At 36.0% G+C, this 22,949-nt stretch overlaps 1 protein-coding gene across 2 annotated transcripts in view; it reads right to left on the reverse strand.

The window, feature by feature from the left end:
* The window catches only part of LOC134851647 (mirror-image polydactyly gene 1 protein-like), a 48,793-nt gene that overhangs the window by 9,400 nt on the left and 16,444 nt on the right, over nucleotides 1-22,949 (reverse strand). For both annotated transcript variants that reach the window (XM_063867822.1, XM_063867823.1), the window contains exons 10-12: nucleotides 21,279-21,449; nucleotides 20,017-20,169; nucleotides 1,528-1,622 (exon numbers count right to left, since the gene is read on the reverse strand). In XM_063867822.1, the coding sequence (XP_063723892.1) occupies nucleotides 1,528-1,622; nucleotides 20,017-20,169; nucleotides 21,279-21,449 (419 nt within the window). The remainder of the gene's footprint in view (nucleotides 1-1,527; nucleotides 1,623-20,016; nucleotides 20,170-21,278; nucleotides 21,450-22,949) is intronic.

The raw sequence follows: 22,949 nt of genomic DNA on the forward strand, positions 1-22,949 counted from the left end.
TGCGCTAAACAATCATAGAAACAGATATTACTGTAACATCAGCAGAAACATTCTATTAAGGCAGTTTGACCAAAGAAATTCAATTCAAAAACAGTTTTAAAAGGAGACATTATAAAAAAAGGTGTTTTACTGTGTTATGTTTAATGTTACTTGAGCAGAATAGTAAATAGATTGAGTGTTTAATAATTCAAAACTGCATCAATTTCTTTATCTTTGTTTGCGTATTTTCCTCACTCAAAAAGTCCACAGAAGGGAGATGAGTGATTGAAAATGGTCTGTTACTGTTGCTTCGCTCACCTGTTTGCATTATGGAAACTTAATTGGGAAATTAATTATCAAACAACTGCCTCCAAAGAAGCCACATGTCTAAGCACACAAACTCCTCATCATATACTAGCTGGTCTTTTTTTTACTTCCAGCCGTACTAATTTTACTGAACAAAGAAAAAATATTTACAAATTGGGAAATAATCATTTCAATGCAAATATTTTCAAAATTTTAGGTAAAACTTTGAGCAGACGAGAAAACTATCTAAAACAAAAACAAATTTGCCAAACAAAATGTCAACAAAAAACTGTTTTACAATTAGCAGCTTATGCAGAAACTACTCTTAATCACGAATGGTATTGATTTTTAAAAGTTCTTCATGGCAAATTGTGAAATGTTTTCCCTCTATAGTTAATATTTACTTTTTAAAAGGACCAAACTTTTTTTCCAACAAAAACTGCAATTCCGAAGTCAATTAACGTATTCTAGAAGACAAATAATGGGAGAATATTTACAATTACAAATAAATCAAAAATGAATTGGTTATTAAAAATAACCGACCTTTTTTACAGTTAATTTGCTCTTACTAATCCCCCTCGAGAGCAAGAAAAGAGGGTCTAACGGGTGAGAAAAGGGAAGAGAAAGTAAGGAGTAGGTGAGCTTGCACAAATACATTGCTGCAAGCACTCATCATTTTTCCATGATACTCAGAAATGACCTGTGTCTTATTATACTTGACAGAATGAACTTTGAAGTACTTTTCATATTGCTCATTGCCCTGTTTAAATTTTTAACTGTGATTGGGACACATTTCAGGTCAGATTTAGCTGCCGTTAAACACAGAACAACTCGCCAGTTTTGCAAACCTAGAGTGGGCCATTAACACTCTAACAAGATATTTCTCGTTGGCGAAACGACTCGTTGGCTCGTTAAAACTTTGAGACTAGAGTTCAACTTTGCATGAAAACTTGATCTCCGAAGGTACGCCAAACAACGAACGGAAAATTTTGCCCAAAAACTGATTTTTCTTAATTATGAACTAACCACAAAAAACACTAAATAGAGAATGTCGAGAAACAATTTTATCATTCCATGCCCTAAATATCGTTATCAAGATGAAATTTCAAGTTTTGTACCCGATAGCTTCCCTGTTTGTACTAATTTCATTCAGCTGGTTGATTAAAATTTGACTACACTCAAATGCTAATTTAACTTTTTTTTCTCAAACTTTAAACCCAGTTATGTTGATGTTGAACGTACATGAGGTATTGTCTGATCATGTTCATGTCCTGTTCAACCTGTTCACTCTTCTTCACAGCCGCCTCTCTAGCCACCACACTCTGTCGCAGCTCATTCTAAACAACACAACACACAATTTAACATAGAGAAAAAAAACTATATTGAAACCTCTTATACTTTTTATCTGTCGAAATGTCAACAAGAAAATCAATTTTTTTGTTTCCAGTCGTATGAGCCATTTATACATCTCGCTCAAAAATCGCTTCAAGAGGATAGAGGTCAGCGCGATTTCAAAGCCTTTTAAGTTGTCATCCAGTTATCAAAAAAACAACTGGTTAATTTTCTGTTGTTCCGACTACGTCACTGCAAATGACTAGACGGAACTATGATGTGGGTTTAGCTAACTTTGACTCCTAAAAAAGGTAGTAGAGGATCAAAAGAGGTTACAACAACACAGAGGCGAAGCTGCGCTTCGCAAACATCAGCGAGAAAAGGACAAAAAAGCAGCTCTATAAAGTGAAGTAAGAAAAATAGAAATAGGCCTCTTCTAGGTAAAAGTTTAATGCATATCGGATTCGAAAATGCGAATTTAACGATGTGCAAACATTAGCCACAAAGATTTGAGAAGGGATGCTATGGAGATTTCAATTCTACAGATTGTGACTCTAGCAAGAGTGCCATCAAATGAGCATTTTTATTTGCAAGTTAGGTTCGAAAAGTAGAGCCATGATAATACACTACGCCGCTAGTGTAAAAACCCTATTGGTCATTACTAGGTTATCCCATTGGTCATAATTGTGTTGTCTCTGGTTTTCGTGTTTTTTTTTCGTTTTTCAGACTAAATTAAACGACACTTTAAGCGTTCACAACCCTATTAGCACTAACCACTCAGCCACGGACGCTTCTTCAATCACTAACAATAGCCACCAAAAAGCAGAGAACAGATGCTATGAAATTTCCAGTGCTTCAGATTGTGATTATAGCAAAAGTGTCACCAAATAAGTGAACTCGTTTAATGAACATTTTTACTTACGAGTTAGGTTAGACAAAAAAGATCGTACTAATAGCCTTCGTTTGCAAGCTAGCTAGCGTAAAAAGCAACCATGCTCAAAATATGTCTATTGCTTGACGAGAGTGCAGATGAGAAGTTTATTCAGTCATTTTGTTTCACAGGTTGTTTAACTGGAAAAAATTATATAAACTTTGATAACGCTTACTAATCGCAAGCTTACAAAATAAAAGAATTTCAGAAAGTTCATGCCGATGAGTTTTCCCTTATCAATTTTATAGTGAATGGCAAAAGCGCCGATTAGCAAACTGTCTAAATAGCATTAAAAAAAGACCAGTTTTTATAAATACCGAAATAACTTTTTGTGTTTTTTTTTGTAATCCGAATCACGATTGAAACTTCATAATGATAAATCACTCGACCTCGTACGAGGTGTAATTTCGGTACATCAGTCCCACCCTAAGCCATAGTTCCTTCCTCCACCTAGGGATAATCAAAGCTAAAATCTAACCTCACATTTTGGTCAAACTAATGGCTTGAAGCTTCAGACAAATACAAGCAACTCGCTGTATAAATACTTTCGATACATTTTAGCTGCCAAAAAAATCTAACGACGACATTTGGTTGAATCTTTTAGCCGTCAAAAAATGACAAAGTAAAAAACGAATGACGAATGGAAAATGTGTGACATCTGGTTTAGCTCCACTGGACGAATGAAAATAGCCATGAAAGGATTACAGCCAGCGAGTTTGAGAATTCCATGATCTCGATAAAACTTCGACTGTTTCGATATGATTCATTTTGGGCAAACGTGCGGCCTCTTGATACTCGAAATATGCCAATTCTTTACGTTGTAATTCAAGCAGTTTCGACTTTATTTTTGACGCATCTCCTTTGAACAGAGCCCCACGTAGGATTTCATGCCACAAAAAAAACATAAGATCCAATACCCCATCGCTTTGCAAATTTAACCCTTTTTACATCACTCTACATGCCAGACCTTAAATACACATACCAGGCATAGTATAAAGTACTCTAGATACACATCTGGCCTTTTGATATATGGTTGGCGGCCGCGGTGCAAACACTAGCCAGACCGGGACGCGACCCGGATCCCGATTCATTCGCGCGATCACGCCGAGCTCAGAGAGCAGACTTGATGAAGATATCGTTTGCAGAACAAGGGGGGAGTTGTTTATCTTTTCCATCTTTTTCATTCACAAAGTGGAAAGCGGTCTGGATTGAAGTTTGCCCAAATGAAAAGTCATTGGAGAAAATAAACAGTATTTATGATTGATGAATAAATATAAGGAGGATACTCGCATTTTGAACTCGTGTGGGAAAGTGGAGCTCAGAGCTATCTTTGTTGAGTCAGTACAAAAGATCAGAATTCGAAATCAGGAACAGTTGGTCCGTAGAATAGATGCTCAGAATGTATTATTCATGCACTGCTCATTTAAAATGCACCCATTCATTAAGTTAAGTATTGTCAATTATGCAATTATGATCCACAAACAAATATTTTTAGCCAACATCACAATCGCGTCGAAAAATTATGAAGCAAGTTTTTCATATTTTTTCAAGGCGGATCTAAAGGATCAAGGAAAAAACAATAAGTTTCCAAAGGGGGAATTCAACATGCAGTTAAGTATTGGGGGTGTAATACTTAACATTTAGTTCAAAGATTGTTCTCTAATAAAGCACACAGAACGTCCTTTGCAATCTATGAAAAAGTACATTGGGGCTGAGCTTAAAAGATAGGAGGTATTGATTAGCAAAAAAATGTGTTGAATAATTGAGACAATTTTCAGAGCTCACAGGATCATTTTATGATTATTGCACGTTTCCAAACATAGATTCAAAATCTGTTCGAGCGATGGAGCTTCGAAGGGGGCAAGATTGGTGGTCGTACTTTGGTCAGAAGGCTTACACCGTCCGAATACGGGTAGAACATATTGCTTTTGGGCTCAAAATAACAAAAAAAAATCAATCTTTTTCTGTCTTTTTTCCGCATCTTGGAAATCAGATGCACTTCAATTCTTCCAAATTTTTCACATAGAAAAACGTGGAATTTTTTTCGGTATTAAAGAACAAATTTTAAATTTTCGACACTCTGACCCATCTGCCATATGGCCTCGCATGGATGAAAAAGTGATAACATGTGGCTAGCGGCGGAGCACTGCCACCTCAAAGATCAATACTAGTTAGGGGGGATCGGAAAAAATTGGGGATGTTAAATTGGGTTGGGATGAGAGAGGGTTGAATAGGAGGGTGAATGAATCGATCGATCGATCAAAACTGGATGGTTGTCTTGTCGAGTTGGAGGTAGGCACTATGTTATGTTGGAACAATAGGGAAAAGTACACTTCAGATTAACTGCTTGCAAACAAAAAGTATTCTGGCAAACAAAAAATGATACGAAAAACGTAAAAATACATGATGCAAAAAAGTGGTAGAATTATATAAAGTACAAAGATAGCCTTTATATATTCATGCCACTTTTTGATGCTCCAGTTGACGCTCAATGATAGACGCTTCTGATTCATCACAAAACATAAAAATTACCCTCTTGCAACGTAAACAATCCCCTCTTTTTGTCACACTTGTTTTAGACCAATCAACCCACTATCGGAATCAAAAACATAATATCTTTCATTGAAAAGAGCTTGTTCAAAAAGTTAATCGTCCAAAAAACAACAATTTCTCTAAAAAACTGTATTTCACAATATTTTTAGACACTTTTTTCACAATATACCGCTTCTCGAAAACTTCAAAGCCGTTTTGATTGATTAAAACTGGCAAAAAAACGTTTAATTGAAACTTACAAAAATTATTATGTTTCGGCTAGTCACAAAAATCGAAAGGTTTTAGAAAATGCGACATCAAAAATTAACGAGTCATTTTGTGGAAACTCATTGCGGATTCTCAATCCTTTATCACTACTCTTCTATTGCGACAAATGTTTCGTTTTATTAATTGCACTCTAAATTTATCAACATTCGTCTTCATTTGAGTTTTTGAAACACAGGTGTGCGACCAATGAGCAGATAGAGTAATAGATCGAAATGATTGAAGCAGAAAAAAAATGCAAAAACAGTAGAATGCAAACACTGAAAAAATATATCAACTAACTAACATTAGAATTCGCGTTGATTTTTGGAGATAAAAAACTTACACATCAAAATAGCGAATACTAAAAGTTAGAAAAAGTTCACAAATTTTGTACAGATTTTTTTTACACAAAATTTACCGCTTTTCAAAATTCTGGGCACTGACAAATGTGTTGTCAATAAATAGTACTGTAATAAAAATCGGCTTTTTTGCTTAGTGACAAAACAAGATTAGCGGTGGAATAGTCGTACCGTTGACAGATTGCGGCTGCCGGCCGTTCATTAACTATTAATAATTTCAGATCGAAGCAGTATTCGAAAAAGATAGACAAAGACCATAAGGAAGAGTCAACACTCAATGTTAAAGCCATGCGCACTTATTTAATGCAATAGGAGATATAGTGGTCAAATATGTCTCCATAAATATCATGCTCATCCACAAACAAACAAACAAATTGTCTAGAGTCCACAGCCTTGACATTTGGCTCACTGGCTAAACAAATTGACCGGATTATGATCGACACAGAATCAAAGTGAAAATGATTTCAAGAAAATCAATATAATCATGTCCAAAGACTAGCAAAGCAAAACTTATTTAAAAAGTGTGCAAAACAACGAGGACAATCTCGAAAAAGGTGATTATTTTCCGTTAACAGACGTGACTTTACTTGTTTCCGAAGACATCTTTTTAAAAAATGTTCTACCCTTTTTTTAAAACTTGTTGAAATTATAAGACACACAACCAAAATTTAACCATTCAGCTTTAGAGAATTAGAAAGTTTCAGGATTTGTTTCATACAAAAGTAACACAGCTATGTGTAATAAACTTTTAGATTATAACCCGTATTTTTTGTTCATTCTAAAATCTCGTACATTCCAAGATCAGGATCAATCAGGACATCGGTCCTCTACGTGTCTCCCCTTTTCGCAATGCAAGATTAATCAAGCTAAAATTTGAAGCTTAGAAACATAAACGTTGAAACTTTTTTCCCATGATGCACGTCTTCCATAAAATACCCAATATTATCCTAAGGACACAAGAGTTAAGAAAATCGACAACAACTGTGCGATTATATGTAAATCGGACAAAACAAGATAGAAGATGAGGCGTTAAAAAGGACTTTGGGTGGCTGTGACATTGTGAAGTTATTTGGCGCCGAAGGGGACTGGCGGAGCGTAGCGGGTAGCTTATCGCCTCCATCCTTCCACTCAGCCTCGCCAGGTGCAACTAACTATCTGCCATCCCTTTTCACACTTCCCGGAATAGCCCAAAAAACCAACAAGAAACCCACAATCAACTGTTTTTAACTGTATTCGACTGCAATTAGCACAGAATGCTCCGAGCATATTCTTTAGAAAAATCATTTTTTTTAAATTTGTGTTTTTTTTGTGCGTGGTATGATAAACGAAAGCCTAAACATACGCATATTCGATATAGTAATAGTAAAAATAGCATATTGGACGACAGCTGTCATCGTAAAATGACTAGAAAAACAAAGAAATCAAAAAATGCTCAAACCCGTTTTTCTCCACACACAATTTTTTTTAAAAAAAACTTGGAATCCGAATCACGAACAAAAGAGCTCAAAAAATTATCAAACCCGATACTCTAAGAGTATGCGTTGCGATACCTGATTTTTGGATGGCACAAAACACCTTCGGCCACCGTTCCTTGTCGTTCCTAGGGGTGTGATCGGAACAATCATGTTTTATCAGACGAAAACCAGTTTGATGTAGCTTGGAACTAACTTATTCATATCGTTTGCGTTGTTTCCATGGAATTCTAAAGACTATTCTTGAGCACCGAAAGAAAAACAATTACTATCTTTTATTTCAAAGAAAAAGAGCACAACACAGACACAGATACCAGTAACCCTTAGAAATCTGTTCACAGTAATCAACAGCTGATTTTAATGCTTTTATATAATTTTGAAATTGTACAGATTGTGATTCGTCGACAACACAGTCTGTAACTTCTTGACAACTGCGTTTGGAGGGGCCAATATTGTTAGTTTGATAGCGTCGCTTCATTGAAACATTGAAACTGTCAATGCATTGGTGCATTAGGTAAAGAACCCAGATAATCTAGAAGCACTCGTCGTCTTCAAATACTTTTTCAACGTGTGTGACCTTCTAATGAACTTAACTAGACCTTTTTTTGGATCTCTTCATCATTTTGATAAAATCGAGTTTAAGACCAACTGTATTATCTCCAAAAATGATCGGCCCTGCTTAAAAAAACTACATTCGATCAAATAAACAGCAATAAACAACCGTTTCCAAAACTAATTCTTCCTTACGTCCATTAGACTGAAAACCCCTTGTAATTTTCACACCTTTCATATCGAACATTCAGCAGGAGGCGCCCCCAGCCATGCCTGACAGCCGGCAACCACGCATAACTCCAGTGGTCCCAACTTGCACTTCAAAATGGAGATAAATCACATCTTAATTTGATAACTAACTGTAATATCTAACTTACAACAGTACTAACTTACACCTAAATGGGTATCAATAATGTCACCTAATAATGTTAACCTGTTCTGAGGAGAAATTACTTTTACAACTAGGAATGAAATGAGATTTTGAGTGCGTGTGAATGAATATCACAATAGTTGGGAGATAATAGAGGGATTCTTAACATGTATTGATTTGCCCCCTGGCGGCGATATAGGAATAGAAACAATTGGGCGCATTTAGCACAGTTAGCCCAAAAATAGCTAGTGCTGAAAACTCGAAGAACTTGTGGGTTAAAAACAGAACTCATGCATCTCACATCCGGTGCAAGAACTGAACCGATCTACTTGTCCTTAAATATGAGTTTTTACTCAATGAAACTAATTAACGTATCTCATCTGCCCCTGTTTTAAAGAGGTTTTTCATTTTGAAAAAAAAGTTTTTCAAAAACTATAATTTTGATTATACTTAAAATATGCCAAAATATGAGAATACGAAAACTAGGATATGATACCAGTATAACAAAACATGATCTATTGACAGGCCTTACGGCCAGGCAATTTCCAAGCGAGTAAATCAATGGGCTGATTTCAGAAAAAAAAACAATTAATCGAAAGTCTGCAGCGGTGTACATTTTTGAAACAATGAATATTATATAAGAATTAGTACCAGAGATTTGGCACGACTTAACTCGATACAAGTTCGTTTTAAGTTTAGATGATTTCTCATGGAAAAAGTTCAACATGCGAGGTTTTGATCAAGTTTGGGCCACAATAAAAACCTTCAAAAAATCTTTATTTTATTCAAATTTGGCTTAGGAACAAACACTTTTTACAGGAAAAAATGGGTTTTTAAGGATTCGAAAAGCTGGGATGTTCAATTTGGCCTAAAAAAATCGTTGCTTTCTATTTATAAATGGTTAAATATTTGCCAATACAATTTATTAATGGATGCAAACAGCTCACTTCAAACATTTGCTTCAACTTTGACATTGACGGGTTGAAATACTAACAAAAATCAGTTGCTCACAAGGGAAACAGATAAAATCAAATAATTTATTAAGTATCTTGTTTTTAATAATAGTTTGGTTATTTAAGTCGCTTCTTTTTTTCATTCTTTGTTTCAACACGATGTCCAGTATTAATAAATTTGCTCTTTAAAACTCTCCAAATATTAAAACTGAGTCTTATGCAATGAAAGACGAAGAATCAACAATACAAAAATTAAAAAGGAGCGAGTTTTTGTTTGCTCTTGAAGAGTTTAGCTGGACGTTGACATTTTTAAGAAAAGGGGAGTTACGACTTGGGGGAGGAGTTTGAGGTTCCACTGATATTTTAAACGCTGAAGTCCTGATTGATTTTCTGGCGATCTAGAAGTTCGGAATGAGGTGAGGTGTGGGGGTGGGGGGGGGGGTTGGGTGGTTATGCTGGCGTTCTTTGTTGTTTTTCTTTTTTTTTCTCTGCTTCTTCTGATTTTGCTTTCTAGTGGAGATTGCAGGATATAGGATATTCATAAGGGGAACGGGGTATATACTATATCAGGGGGAATGGTTGAGCTGGGAAGCAGGGGGGTTAGATTAGATTGATATTGATAATATTTTAATCAAACAGCTGCTGCCATATCAATCGGCTAGCAGGAAATTGGCTGGCAGAAGGTCTTGTTTGCCAACCAAACAAACTAGCTCCACTCGCAATAATTCTCACTACTTATCCAAACACACAACTAATATCGCAGAGTGCTAAAAAACACTCTTACATACGAACATCAATTACCGCTCCGCCGATATTATTAATGCAAGTCAACCAGTGCAGTAACACGCACTACACCAAAGCACCGCTTAAAAAGATTTATTAAAAAACGGATTTAAATTAAAAACTGCCTCCAAACGACGACGGCTCAATTCCCATATTTGCACTTTTTATTTCAATTCCTGCCAAAATTGTTAAAAGTGATAACTGCGAGCGAAAAAAAAGTGAATGAAAAACAAATTTGCTCGCTATGCAAAATTCATGCGATTCTCAAACAGAAAAAACTTCACAAATTTACAGAATCTCGAAATCCAAACATTAAAATAAACAAGAGGCGACAAATGATAATCAAACAAGTTGGTAACTGTAAGCCTGTTGAACCTAAACATACACTGTTCGTTTGGTCGACACAAACACACCAAAACAAATTTGACCATTGCACTTTTTTAGAATTAAACTAACAACCAACCTATCAATCAAGCACTACTACGTTTTTTAAACTACCATTTTCAATTTGAATAAAATGCAAAAAGTTGATTGATATTCAAAGATTGCCCTTCAAGTCCACGAAAAATATGAGCAAAACAAAAATCATAAAAATAACAAATTAGTTTCCAAGATAATGTTTTCTACAAACACACAGAAAAAAAAGAAAGAAAGGAAGAAAGAAAGAAGTTATTTCTCCAGTATAAAATTACATCAAACAATATAATACTCAAAAATTTTCATTAATTCAACTAAATAAATTTAACTTAAGAAAAATCCTGAAAATCTGGAGGATAGTCGAAAGGCATAAAAGATGCCCACTTGGAGCCTACCCTTGAACATCATTACAGTCCAAGCAATTTAACGAATCAAAGGTAAATAGCCAGTTGCTGTAGCTGTGCCGAACCCGCAGCATGTTCCGGCATATTCCGATGTTTGCAAAAAATATATTTGAAAAAACTGACTTGAGGAAGTTCAAACTTTTTCACCAAATTAACAAAGACAAAATTGTTGGAAACTAATAAGAAAAAGCTCAATTGAACGTATAACAGCAGCATTTCAACAGCGTAAACTGTTTAGTGAGATTGCTTTGAATCGCGTCTCGCGTTAAAAAACAGGAACAACAAAAAACTTCACATCGAATGTTCCCGGCAGTGGAAAAGCGCTTCGGAAATTTTTGATTCCAGCGCAAATCACACCAGCAAAAGCTTTAACATGATATCTCGCTGCCCGCTAACTGGCACTTCTGCTTTTTAAGATTTTTGTGAAAAAATGTACTCAAGCTCAGTCTAACCAAATATCTAATCGGATTAAAAAAAATAAAGTCAAAGTGATTATATGCACAGCTGCGGATCTAAAATTTTCACGATGGCGAATTTTCAAAAAATTTTGTCGAATTTTTCTTTATTTTAAGGTGGACCTAAATGATTTTCCGACCAATTTGAAAGCTTTATTAAGATCATACTTAGCAAAAAAATCTACCACCGCAGGCAAGTTTTTGAGAAAAACTGCCGTTTGCACAGATTCATCAAAAATTGCGTTTTGTTTCGGAGCGGCCTCCCCTCAAAAGCACTATTTGTCGTCGCCATATGTTCCTTTAGATACATTTTAGGGTTAATCGACCAAAAACAAATGGCGTAAAATAATTTTAAGTTAGGTACCATTCGGGTGCCAGGGGGGCGTTTAAATTCGAGTTGAACAAAACGCAAAAATAATTTTGAAAAAACCATGATCAACGATTGTCTTCTTTCTATAATTGTACACAAATCAAAGAAGAAATTAGCTAGTTGCTGCGCAAGAATCAAAGAAAGTTCAGACCACCGCGAATTAACTTTGAAAAATCCAAAAACACGAACTGCTAAAAAAAAAACAATTTTTTTCCTTCTTAACTTTATGTTGATATATTTTTAGCAGAATGTGACTGGATTAATAAAAAAAAACTGCAATATTGATATAAAAAAACTTGATAAAAATATCTAAACAAGAAAAATTGAGTTCGAACTAAATTGGGCGCCATCAAATTCAGCGTAAAAAGTTAAGTTATCAGGTTGGTCTGAAAATCGACATTTTTCTGCTGAGACAATTTTCTTGATTTTCTTTTCAATCCAAATCACGACTGAAAGGGATTGAAAGGAATACCACACTCGCACTAAGCTAGACAAAATCCACATAGCACACGCACCCTATTCCATAGTTTCTTCCCACATCGTGAATTGCTCGGAAAAAATTTTATCAAAAAACCAAATAAATGAGTAAAACGAGAAAAGCGGGTTGCTGTGTATACATTTTTCTCAAAATTGAATACTTTTTTGTCTGTTCTAGACAGAATTTGAAATCAAGCTTAGCAAAAACTACTATGACTATGTTAACGCATTAGAAAAAAATCACGCGTTTAGCTGGTGGTAGGCCAACAAGCAGAAGGACCAAAAAACCGATAAACAAGATTACCATTCCAACAAGGCGAACATTTATATTGTTATGAAACATAGCAACAGATTGTCACTCTTGTTCTGCATTTGTTACGTAATTCTGATGCAATTTACGTTACTCTGATAAAAAAAAATTCAGGTTCAAGATATGAGTTTGTTGGACATCCACCGTTTAGCTTCAGAAGGATGTAGCATTTTAGCTCATTCAATGAAGCATTTCGTTGCAGTGAACTTCTCAGCTCTATCAAAAGTTTACTTGTGTGTTAAGTCTATTTGCGTGGAAAAAATTACAAACACAGAAAAACAACCGAATACAAGGTTGCTTTCCAATTCGTGGTCGGAACAAGAGGCGAGGTTGGCGGTTGGGCTATTTGAACCGCAAGAAGCCAAATGGGATTTCGTTTTGAATTCGTTTTTGAGTGTTTGATCTTTAAAATTATCTTTGTTTTCAATGGAACATTTTCTCTCCATAAGTCAAAGAGTTGTATAGTTTTCAGTATTGCAATTGAACCTCATTTTACGACATCAACTTAGATTGCCTATCCCATGAAATTTTTCTGAAACTGTAAAAATTCATTGAAACTGTAAATTGATGGAGTAAATTGATGTAAATTCTGAAACTGTAAAAAGTCATTGTTTTCTGAAACTGTAAATTGATGAAGTCTATAGACAACAAAGGCATAAGGATTTCAGGAGGTTCGTTCCCAACTCTTTCGGACATCAAAATTATTTGTTAAGTATCATACTCGATACTTTTTGAGGATTATCAATTCAAACTAACAAAACTACTAAGAATCTAACAAAGCGTACCGAAGACTAGCCAGGTGCTATAAAATTCTTTTTCATAGGCCGAGAAAGTTTTCGTTTCGGAATATATCGGACGATGCCTGCATCCTGCTCCGGAGGGCCCACCCATGCTGTCCAGAGATTTCAGGGATTGCTTCCAGAAATACAAAGTCTCCGTGTTAGCTTTGTTTTTAATCGTTTGTGTTTTAGCCTCTATAAAACTGAGCTCACCTTTAGAGCCAGGAAAAAAGTTATTTTGATGAATTCAAGCTCACTTTAAGAGCTGAAAAGAACAACATATTGCTACGCGTTCATCCTTAATTTCTCTAATCTAAGCTCATCTTCAGAGCTAGGACAAAAGTCTTATATTAGGATGGGTTATTTCAAAACTAATTGGGAAATATAAGCTCACTTTGAGAGCTGGGGAATTTGAACAAAATTTAAAGATGTGATGGCCGATATTCGAAGAAGATTGTGGATGATACTGAAAATAGGTTCCAGCACTTCTGAATACAAGAAGAAGTGCACAAAGCAACTGTGATGGTGACGATGATTAACTTAGACTCATGAACCGGTATACTAATTTAAAACGCATTTTGAGTCTTACTTGCCCGGTAATACTATTGTTCTGATTTTTAAGAAAGGACGGAATAGTTCTGCTAGCTGTTTTTTTAGACAATTTTCGGACTTTATAACTAGCTAATTTTAAACGGAATTTTGTATATCACAAAAAATGTATTCACGACCTGAGCTCAAATTTCAAAAGATACCAGTAGGCGCACTTCAGTTAACGCTGCTCCTGAAAAATGGCAACGTTTGTCTTTAAGGATTGAAGATAGCATGGAAAGCTGGATACATGGATGGAAGTATAAATGACTACCTAGATGGATGGCTAGACGGCTGGTTGGGTGGGGGGATGGGTGGCTTGACTGATGGCTGGATCGAACGATAACTGGATGGAATGATGGATGACGGATTGGATGGATGGCTGAATTGATGAAAGCATGGATAGATTGGCTAGATGGATGAAAGACTGGTTGGTTGAATGACTAGATGCACTGATCGATGGAGAGATGGATTGATTGCTGGATAGATGGCTGGCTGAATATCTAAATGGAAGGACCGTGGTTAGCAGGACGGAGCAAAGGCTGAATGGCCGGGTCGATGGATGGCTTGTTCGATGGAGATATGGCTAGTTAGATGGATGGCTATATCGATGTTGGATGACTTGTGAGATGCACAAATGGCTGGAAGAATGCATGCATTGATGCAGGGATGCAGCACAGATGGATATTTAGATGCTAGATGGCTGGATCGTTAATGAATGGCTAGATGCATGACTGGCTGAACGTTGGATGGACTGCCTGAAAGATTGCCGGATAATTGATGGCTGGTTGAGATGAGTGGATCACTGGACAGATGGCAAGATGAAAGGTCTACATTGATAGATGAATGTCTGGTTGACAGGAGGGATGGAACGCAGGCAGGATGGATGGATGGCTGGATCCATGGGAGAATTGGGATGTTTTCGACGGGTAAAGGGATCGATAAAAGCATTGATGATCGGATATATGAACGATTGGATGGCTAATTGTAGTAATGGATAGTTTAAGTGATAGCTGAATTGATTGATGACTGCTTGGATGGATTGATAGTTGGATGGACGGCTGGATGATTGGTTGGTTGGATGGCTAAATAGACGGTTCGCTGGATAGATGAATGCATGGACTCTTTAATGGATGAAAATATGGCTGGTTAAATGGATAATTGAATGCGTGGGTGCATCACAGGCAGAATGCATGGAGGGCTGAATGGATTGATGGCTAGATGGATGGTTAGAAGGACAGGTTATTAGACAGATGAATGGATGAATAAATGGTTAGATTGATGAATGGATAAACGGATGGACGACAGGTTGGCTATCTGATTGAAAGGATTGCTTGATGAATGGATAGCTGGTTAGATGTGGGTATGGATAGCAGGTTGGATGATTGGACTGATGAATGACAAAACAGAGGGATGGTTCGATGGATGGCTGGTTCGTTGAATGAATGGCCAGATGGATGTGTGGATAGATGGAGTGTTAGATGAATGGAAAGCTAAATGGATAGATGGCTGGATGAATGGATAGCTAAATCGATAGACGGCGGGATAAATGGATGGATGACCTAATGGATGGATGGATCGCTTGATCAATTAATGACTTGATGGATGGATTGATCGCTTTTCCAATGGATCGATGGATTGATGCCTAAATGTATCAGCCAGTTTATGAACAATTGGCTTGATGGCTGGTTGGATGAATGGATAGATTGATGGTTGATTGGATGGATTGCTTGATGAATGGATAGCTGGTTAGATGTGGGTATGGATAGCTGGTTGGATGATTGGATTGATGGATGGCGAAATAGAGGGATGGTTCGATGGATAGCTGGTTCGTTGAATGAATGGCCAGATGGATGTGTGGATAGATGGAATGTTAGATGAATGGATAGCTAAATGGATAGATGGCTGGATAAATGGATAGCTAAATGGATAGATGGCGGGATGAATGGATGGATGACCTGATGGATGGATGGATGGATCACATGATCAATTAATGACTTGATGGATGGATGGATCGCTTTTCCAATGGATGGATGGCTAAATGTATGGGCCAGTTAATGTACAATTGGCTTGATGGCTGGTTGGATGAATGGATGGATTGATGATTGATTGGATGGATTGCTTGATCAGTGGATGGCTGGTTAGATGAATCGTTTACTGGATGGATGGAAGGATGAATGTATCGCTGTAAAGGTGGCTAGATCATGGGATATCTTGGATTTCTGGTTATATCGATGAATGGCTTGATGAATGGATGGCTGGTTGGATGAGTCGCTTGATGAATGGATGGACAGATGGATGTATCGTTGCCTGTATACCTAGATCACTGGATGGCTTGTGGTTGGATTGATGTATGGCTTAATGAATGGCTAGACCGCTGATTGGAAGGAAAGGTAGATGGATGATGCTAGATGGATGGATAGCCTGTTGGTATATTCGATGGAAGGATTTAGAAAACATGGACGCCGCCAATTCTACAGGGGAGTTTCTCGTAATCCATTATTTTGATTGAACCCAAAATCTCAAATTGGGATGATAGTTTTCGAGAGAAGTCAAAAAGTTTCAAAGAGAATTTATAAAAATCTTAATTTGACATTTCCGAGGGTCTTAACTTTTTCTCCTAAAAATTTTGGGCTTAACCGCGTATGTCGAGTAGCTTCACATAACCTGTTCTCTCATTTGAACCCATAATCTCACATTCGGGAGGGTTCTTTTCGAGAAAAGTCAAAAAGTTAAGAAACAAGGGTCGAAAAATCATATATTTGACTTTTCCGAGAACCATTACTTGTGTAGAAAAAACGGGTAAAACCGCATATGCATGGGATCTTCACATAACCTGTTCTTTCATTTGAACCCAAATTCTCCAATTGTGTAGGGTGATTTATGAAAAAGTCAAAACCTTGAAAAATGGTCTAAAAATCAAACTTGAAACTAAAATCTCAGATTTAGGAGAGAAGGTTTTGACAAAGGTAGAAAAAATTCGAAATAATCCCCCACAGACTTTTTCGACGGCTGTAGAAACTGGGGTACGATAAAAGAAGACTAGGTGTATATGCAGACACACAGGGAAGTGGGCGGTCTTTCCAATTGAAACCTTTTTTTTTGGAAATCCGAAAAATTGTTTTTGAGACCAGTGAAAAAAAAATTGACTAGATCGAAAAACACTCGATTGTTTGACTAGATGGAAAAACATTTTGAGAAGTTTCTAAAATTTGTTTAGTCCCCAAAAAGGCGCTTAAATAAACTTCGAAAACTAATTTTAATTGTGAAACTAAGTTGTCACGGTTTATTTTTGAATTATGAACCTACTGTTATGTTTGAAGCATCTGAAAGGCACAATAAAAGCTAAAGAAGGGATGCTTAGTTATACGAGCCACGTTCGGTGTCACTACGATGATCTAGTTTTTCATATGTTCAATGTAAAGCTACTAAAACAGCTTCATATAAACCACCCTTCTGTAACATTTATGTACACAGAGGCTAAGATACACTTCGCAAACACGAGTAAGAAAGAGGAAAAGGTTCGACAGCTTTAAAATGCACAAAAACTCAAATTTTGGATGCAATGATTTGAAATGTAATGAACTAAAGGCAACCACACTAACTTAGCATGCAATGACTAAGAATGTATCAAAACAAATCGCGTATAAAATACGATTTCGAAAGTCTCGAGAAGTATATTCAGTAGGAAACTTTCTGAAATGAGATTTCAAATATTATTTTGTTCTATGAAACACATAGCATTTTCGGTTCAATTGATAGAATAAGAAAGCATCAACTGTTTTAAATTACTACTACTCACATGTCAAAAGACATGGTATTATAGTGCTAACGTAGCCTACTGATTCAAAAGTGGCACCAAAAGAAGCAATATTATTTGAAACTTAGCTTGGAAAAAAGTTGCATCGCACTATCACACTACGCTACGCGCGTGTAATAATATGATTTCTAGGATTCGCAGAGAATCCATAGAAAGCTATCCAGCTTTTCTAAAGATAGTCGGGTTCTCTTATTTCCACACTTTCAGAATTCAGTTATTTTTATCGAACGAGGCTCATTTCATGCTGCTCAAGGTCGTTTTTTTATTCCGGAGCTTTCACGCGGTTCTCCTATTGCGGCCGAAATCCACCAGGCTGCGGTTGACCTGAAGCTAGAGATCAAGCGAGAGCACGTCCTCATACTCTATCATTGCCGAACTTCTGGCAAAAAAAAACTACTTCGTAAAACCAAAACAACATATGGACAACCCAAAGCAATTTGTTTACGCACTTCATATGTTTAGCTGTTTTTCGGTTAAGAAACTAACGTATAAAATGAAAACTCTAGGTAGTTCTGAAAACGTTCATCAATGGATTAACTTTTAAGAAACTTCGAATGATTCTCTTTTATCTTCGAGAAGTGACAAATTAGCAGCAAAATTCTGTTCTTATCTCGCAAGCAGTCGATCATCAGAGAAGCAAAATTTCGACAGACAGAAGCGCAACCGAAACAACCCTGACATCGGCGGAGCGAGTTTATTTGCCGATGAGGAACCAGTGCAAACAAACAAACTCCGCGACCTGCGCTACCTAGGTCGACTCAGTCGCCAGAGAAGCAAGATAGTGCTAATCAGCGTCAGTGTGAGCAAGATTGAACAAATAAACATTTCACAATACATTCAGACAATCGAAGACTGCAAAAGATGCATTATGAACTATAAATCCACAAAACTTGCGCAACATTGAGTGAAAAATTAGCGAGAAAGACCAGCTTATTGACATTTCTTTTTTCATAACACATCAATTTGGCACAGCCCCTCATAAAACAGACTCAAAAGCCAAAATAACATGCGCAACATCACTTGCCTTAAAATCCGCCTATACTAATTAGTCTGTTTTGAGATAAACAATGGGCTATAGAAACAAAACAAAATAAGTCCAGAGAAGAAATGAACAAATTTTCACATCAGAAAAATATGCTAGCCTCAGATAATCAAGTATACGTCTCGAACCCCCCTATGGTCGAACAAAGGATACGCTGCCAAAGTTCCCATCTATGAAACTTTTAAACCGATCATTAATCATACTTGACTTTTATCAACATTAATTACATTTAACTTCATGCTACTTTGAAATGTCCAAAAAATAACACAAGTGGTTACAAACAATAATGGACTAATTGGTTGATTGAAAAGAAGTAGAATACTGAATGAAATCAACTAAATTGTTTATTTTAGTTTATATCTAGCCGAGCTCATAAACAACCCATGTATGGATTTTGCTAAGAGAAATCGTCGTAAACAATTTATCAAAGAGTACTTTTGGTGGTTTTGTTCCGTAGTAAACATCCTGTTGTTTCCATCAAAGATAAAATGACCGAATCAAATAACAAAAACAAAAAGTTTCCATATATGGTCTTCTTTTATTTTCAAAATGAAAGAAGTCAACCTGAAAACCATTTGTTCCAAAAACCATAAGGCGGTAGATAAGAAAACATGGCCAACAGACAGTTGGAAAAGAGCCATTAACTCAAGGAAACGAATTTAAAAAAAAAACAAATATGACCTCAAAGCTCCTCCAATTTCGAGACCAATGTATGATTACTCTTTTTTGATAAAATTAACTCAATTTGAGAAAACAGGATCAATAGGTAATCTTTTTTATTCCAATGGGAAATCTGAAAATTAAAAACCACTTCAATTCGAATCTAGAAGTCCATCCCGTTTTTTTGCGAACTTTACACTTTAGCTGCTCGATAAAGAATTTGCCTTCCTTTTAAAAAAGAAATGAACTGAACTTAAAAAACTAAAACTTTTTCCTGAAAACGAAAAAAATCAGCACGACCTAAAAGAATCTTCACTACGTTCATTTACTCCGTTATGGCTTCAATGAATAGTTATGGCTTCAATGAATAGTTCTGAACAAAAATCTATGGCTTCAACGAATATCAGAGAAAAATAACATAATTGACGAGCTCTTATTTGGCCATGATGAGGTATGATGGTAGCCCTGGATTATGAAAGCAAAGTAAATTGAGGTGTTGTATAAACGAAATGATACTTTTCAGGATCTGCAACTTCTCCAAAGTATCGCTCAGAGCTTTGGGATACAATTCTGAGGATGGTGGCAGCGTAACTCAAGTGATATGCTTCTTTCAAGGCGCTTCAACAAGTTGAACATGTATTTACAAAAAAAAATCAGAAAAATATTTCTGATAAAAACGGTTTCCACGACCTTTTTTCGTAACTTTGCCGCTCTTCGCGAAAAAAGCTTAAAATACTTTTAAAAAATCTTGAAACTTCCATACATCAAAAGATTATGATACACAAGATTTTCATTTCACGAATATAATAGTCACAGATGAATTGCCTGAAATTGCAAGAACTATGTATTTGTATGTACCTTAAGTGCCCTGTTGACTGCATTGTCCGAGGGAGATTTCGCTGCCATGCTCTTTTGACTCTGTTGCGGCTGTTTCTCTTTGCTGTTGTCAGCCGAAAGAGGGGGAGGGGCGAATTTGTCCACTGAGAAGAAAAACATCTCCATTTCCTTCAGCTGAAACAAATAAAAGCGCTATGCATCACAGTTTGGGATCATATTTTCTAGTAATCAAAATTTTCATATTTCAGCAAAAAGATGACGTGGGAGTCATTGGATTTCAGTTCTCGGAACACCGTTCAATTTATTAACGAAGAGGCGAGGCTGCACTTCGTTTATAGAAACCATGAAACGATGAGCAAAAAATTTTAGAAGTTCAGGAAAACACGAAAAAATATTGAAAGCAAATAGGCCAATAGGCCTTGAAGTGAATATTCGGACGCTATGATATTCATGAACAATTCTCCAAATAAAAATCCAACTATCTTTCCCCGAAATTTTTTTTTTAAATATGAATCTTTTATAAACATAATTTCGACATTATTTTTTCAAGAAAAGTGACAAAAAAAGAGGAAAAAAATACTTTTTAAATATTTTCTTAAAAAATATATTTATATTTCTTATCATTACAAATGTATTCAGGGTAGACGTCTTGTGGGTATTGCTATAGCTCTTTGTGTATCCTCTCCATTCATAAATTTAATTTGATAAAAGTTCTTCAGTCCTTTATTTAGGATTTGGAAATATAAATTCTTTATTATAACACAGAGGCAAAGCGGAGCTTCGCACCACTTGCGATGCAACAGAGTCATAAGAGGGCAGATTCGTCGACAAAAATAAAACGCAACCTGCTAAAAAAACTAAATATAGCAATCCTCGACAATGTTTGTCTCGATTTATCTTAAAAAAGTTGAAGTAGGACAATTTAATGCAAAAATAGTAACGGAAAAAAACTTACGAAGCAGTAAAAAAGCCAAAAAAGCTTGAATAAACACCCCCTGAATTGAAGAAAAAAAACTCATAAGAAAATGAAGCCTTAAAAAAACGTGTATTCGAGAATCGAACTCCAACCTACTGCTACAATTTTAATACATTACCACTAGACATTTGATATCCAACAATTACTACTTAAACGGATACTCATAACTTAACACGTTCTTACTTTGAAGTATCCGATAAAAAAGGAACAAGGCAGCAATTAATGCGCTTCAGGCAGATAAAAAAAACGACGACACTTAAATAGGTGAAACTTCACTCGGTTCACTAACACTATAAACCAAACATACCTTTTCCACAGCCTGGTCTCTCTCCTGGACCACTTGTGTCATCTCTTCATCTCTGATTTGACTAGCTGTCGCTCTTGTCTTCTGTATTCTGTCCACTAACACTTTGCCAGCCATCTCTAACTCTACGGATGAAGGCGCAGTCTCTACCTCACGCAGAAGCATCTCTACACTCTGAATATAGCCAACAGGCAGTTGGAAAACAGTCATGAACGCAAGGAAACAGAAAAAAAAACAGACTTGTTTTTTGAAAAACAAAACACCAACTTCCCAATTCAAAGAAAAAAATATGTGGCCTTAACGCTCTTTGAAATTCAAAAACACAATGTGATCGAAACTTTTTTTGGTAAAGTAACCCAATTTGAGAAAACTGGATCAATAGGTAAAGTTTTTATTCCACGCAGACATCTGAAAAATAAATACCACTTTTGAAACTAGAAGTCGATCAGGTTTTTCGTGACCTTTACACTTTAGCGGTTCGATAGTGGATTTCGCCTTAGTTTCAACAATGAAGAAATAAACTTTAAACACAGAAGCTAAGCTGAGCTATAAGACTAAAACAGCATGACGCTGAAAATCAAAGACAGCATGACGCATTAAAAAAAAAGAAAAAAAAGTTTTTTCATGATTACATTAATTTAGGTTTTTTCAAGAGGACCTTGTGAGGTTGATATTGAGCAATTGAAAAGATGGAGCCAGACTTATCGATTTTCAAAACAAAATCGAAAATTAATAGGAAACAAAGTTTAAGGTAGAAACGCCAACAAAACTACAATGTACTGCTTATATAGTCGCCGAGTGCTTTATATGTAGTGAATGCAAGACCTAAATCGTAAACTACACCAACAGAATTTAAGTCGACACCAATAAAACAGAAAACTTGGAATACGACACTAACATAGCACAACAAACTAGCAGACAGAAAATGAGAAGAAAGCCGCTAAGTTTTGTGAAAAACTAAATCTACAAACATTTTCATATACTATCATTTTGTCTGGAATAAAAATCATTTTAAACAAAAATAACATGACAAAAAAGACAACTAAACGTTGAAATTGCAACGGAACTTGCATCGGAAAAGTCCCAACAATACTAAATGCGAGAATATAAATCGCATGCCTAATAATTCCGTGCTCATTAAAGGACGAAGCAAAAAATTTTTGAAAACTTTGAAAAAACTTTATTTTTTAAGTTCAAATTAATTTTTATTTCAAAAAAGCAACAAAAAAATTCGCGAAAAATTTAATAGCTGAATTACTTCCCCTGATGACTAACAGAAAAACATAAGAAACTTGATTATTCAAAAAGTTTCTGTGCATAGGGAACTAGGTCGAAAAAAAATAAAGAGACGGACGATTCTCCGAAAAAGCAGAAAATTTTGTTTGTTTAAAAAAAAAGCTCCAGCCGGATTCGAACCACAAGCTTTTGCCGTCTCAAGCATATATGTTACCTCTACGCCAAATGCGCTGGATAATTGATTGAATTTGAAGTTTTTTCATGTTTAATTTTTATAATTGTACAACGGAGGGCTTCAAAGTGTGATTCACATTTATCAAGAAGTTCCTGTTGGAGATCAATCGTCACAAACCCAACATAATTAATGGATTTAAAACATTGGGCTGAGCGGAGCATCGCATGAATTTAGCTAGCTAATAGAAAATTAGTCTAAAAAAT

This window comes from Symsagittifera roscoffensis, chromosome 7, assembly GCF_963678635.1.
Source record: "Symsagittifera roscoffensis chromosome 7, txSymRosc1.1, whole genome shotgun sequence".
In the NCBI taxonomy this organism is placed as follows: domain Eukaryota; kingdom Metazoa; phylum Xenacoelomorpha; order Acoela; family Convolutidae; genus Symsagittifera; species Symsagittifera roscoffensis.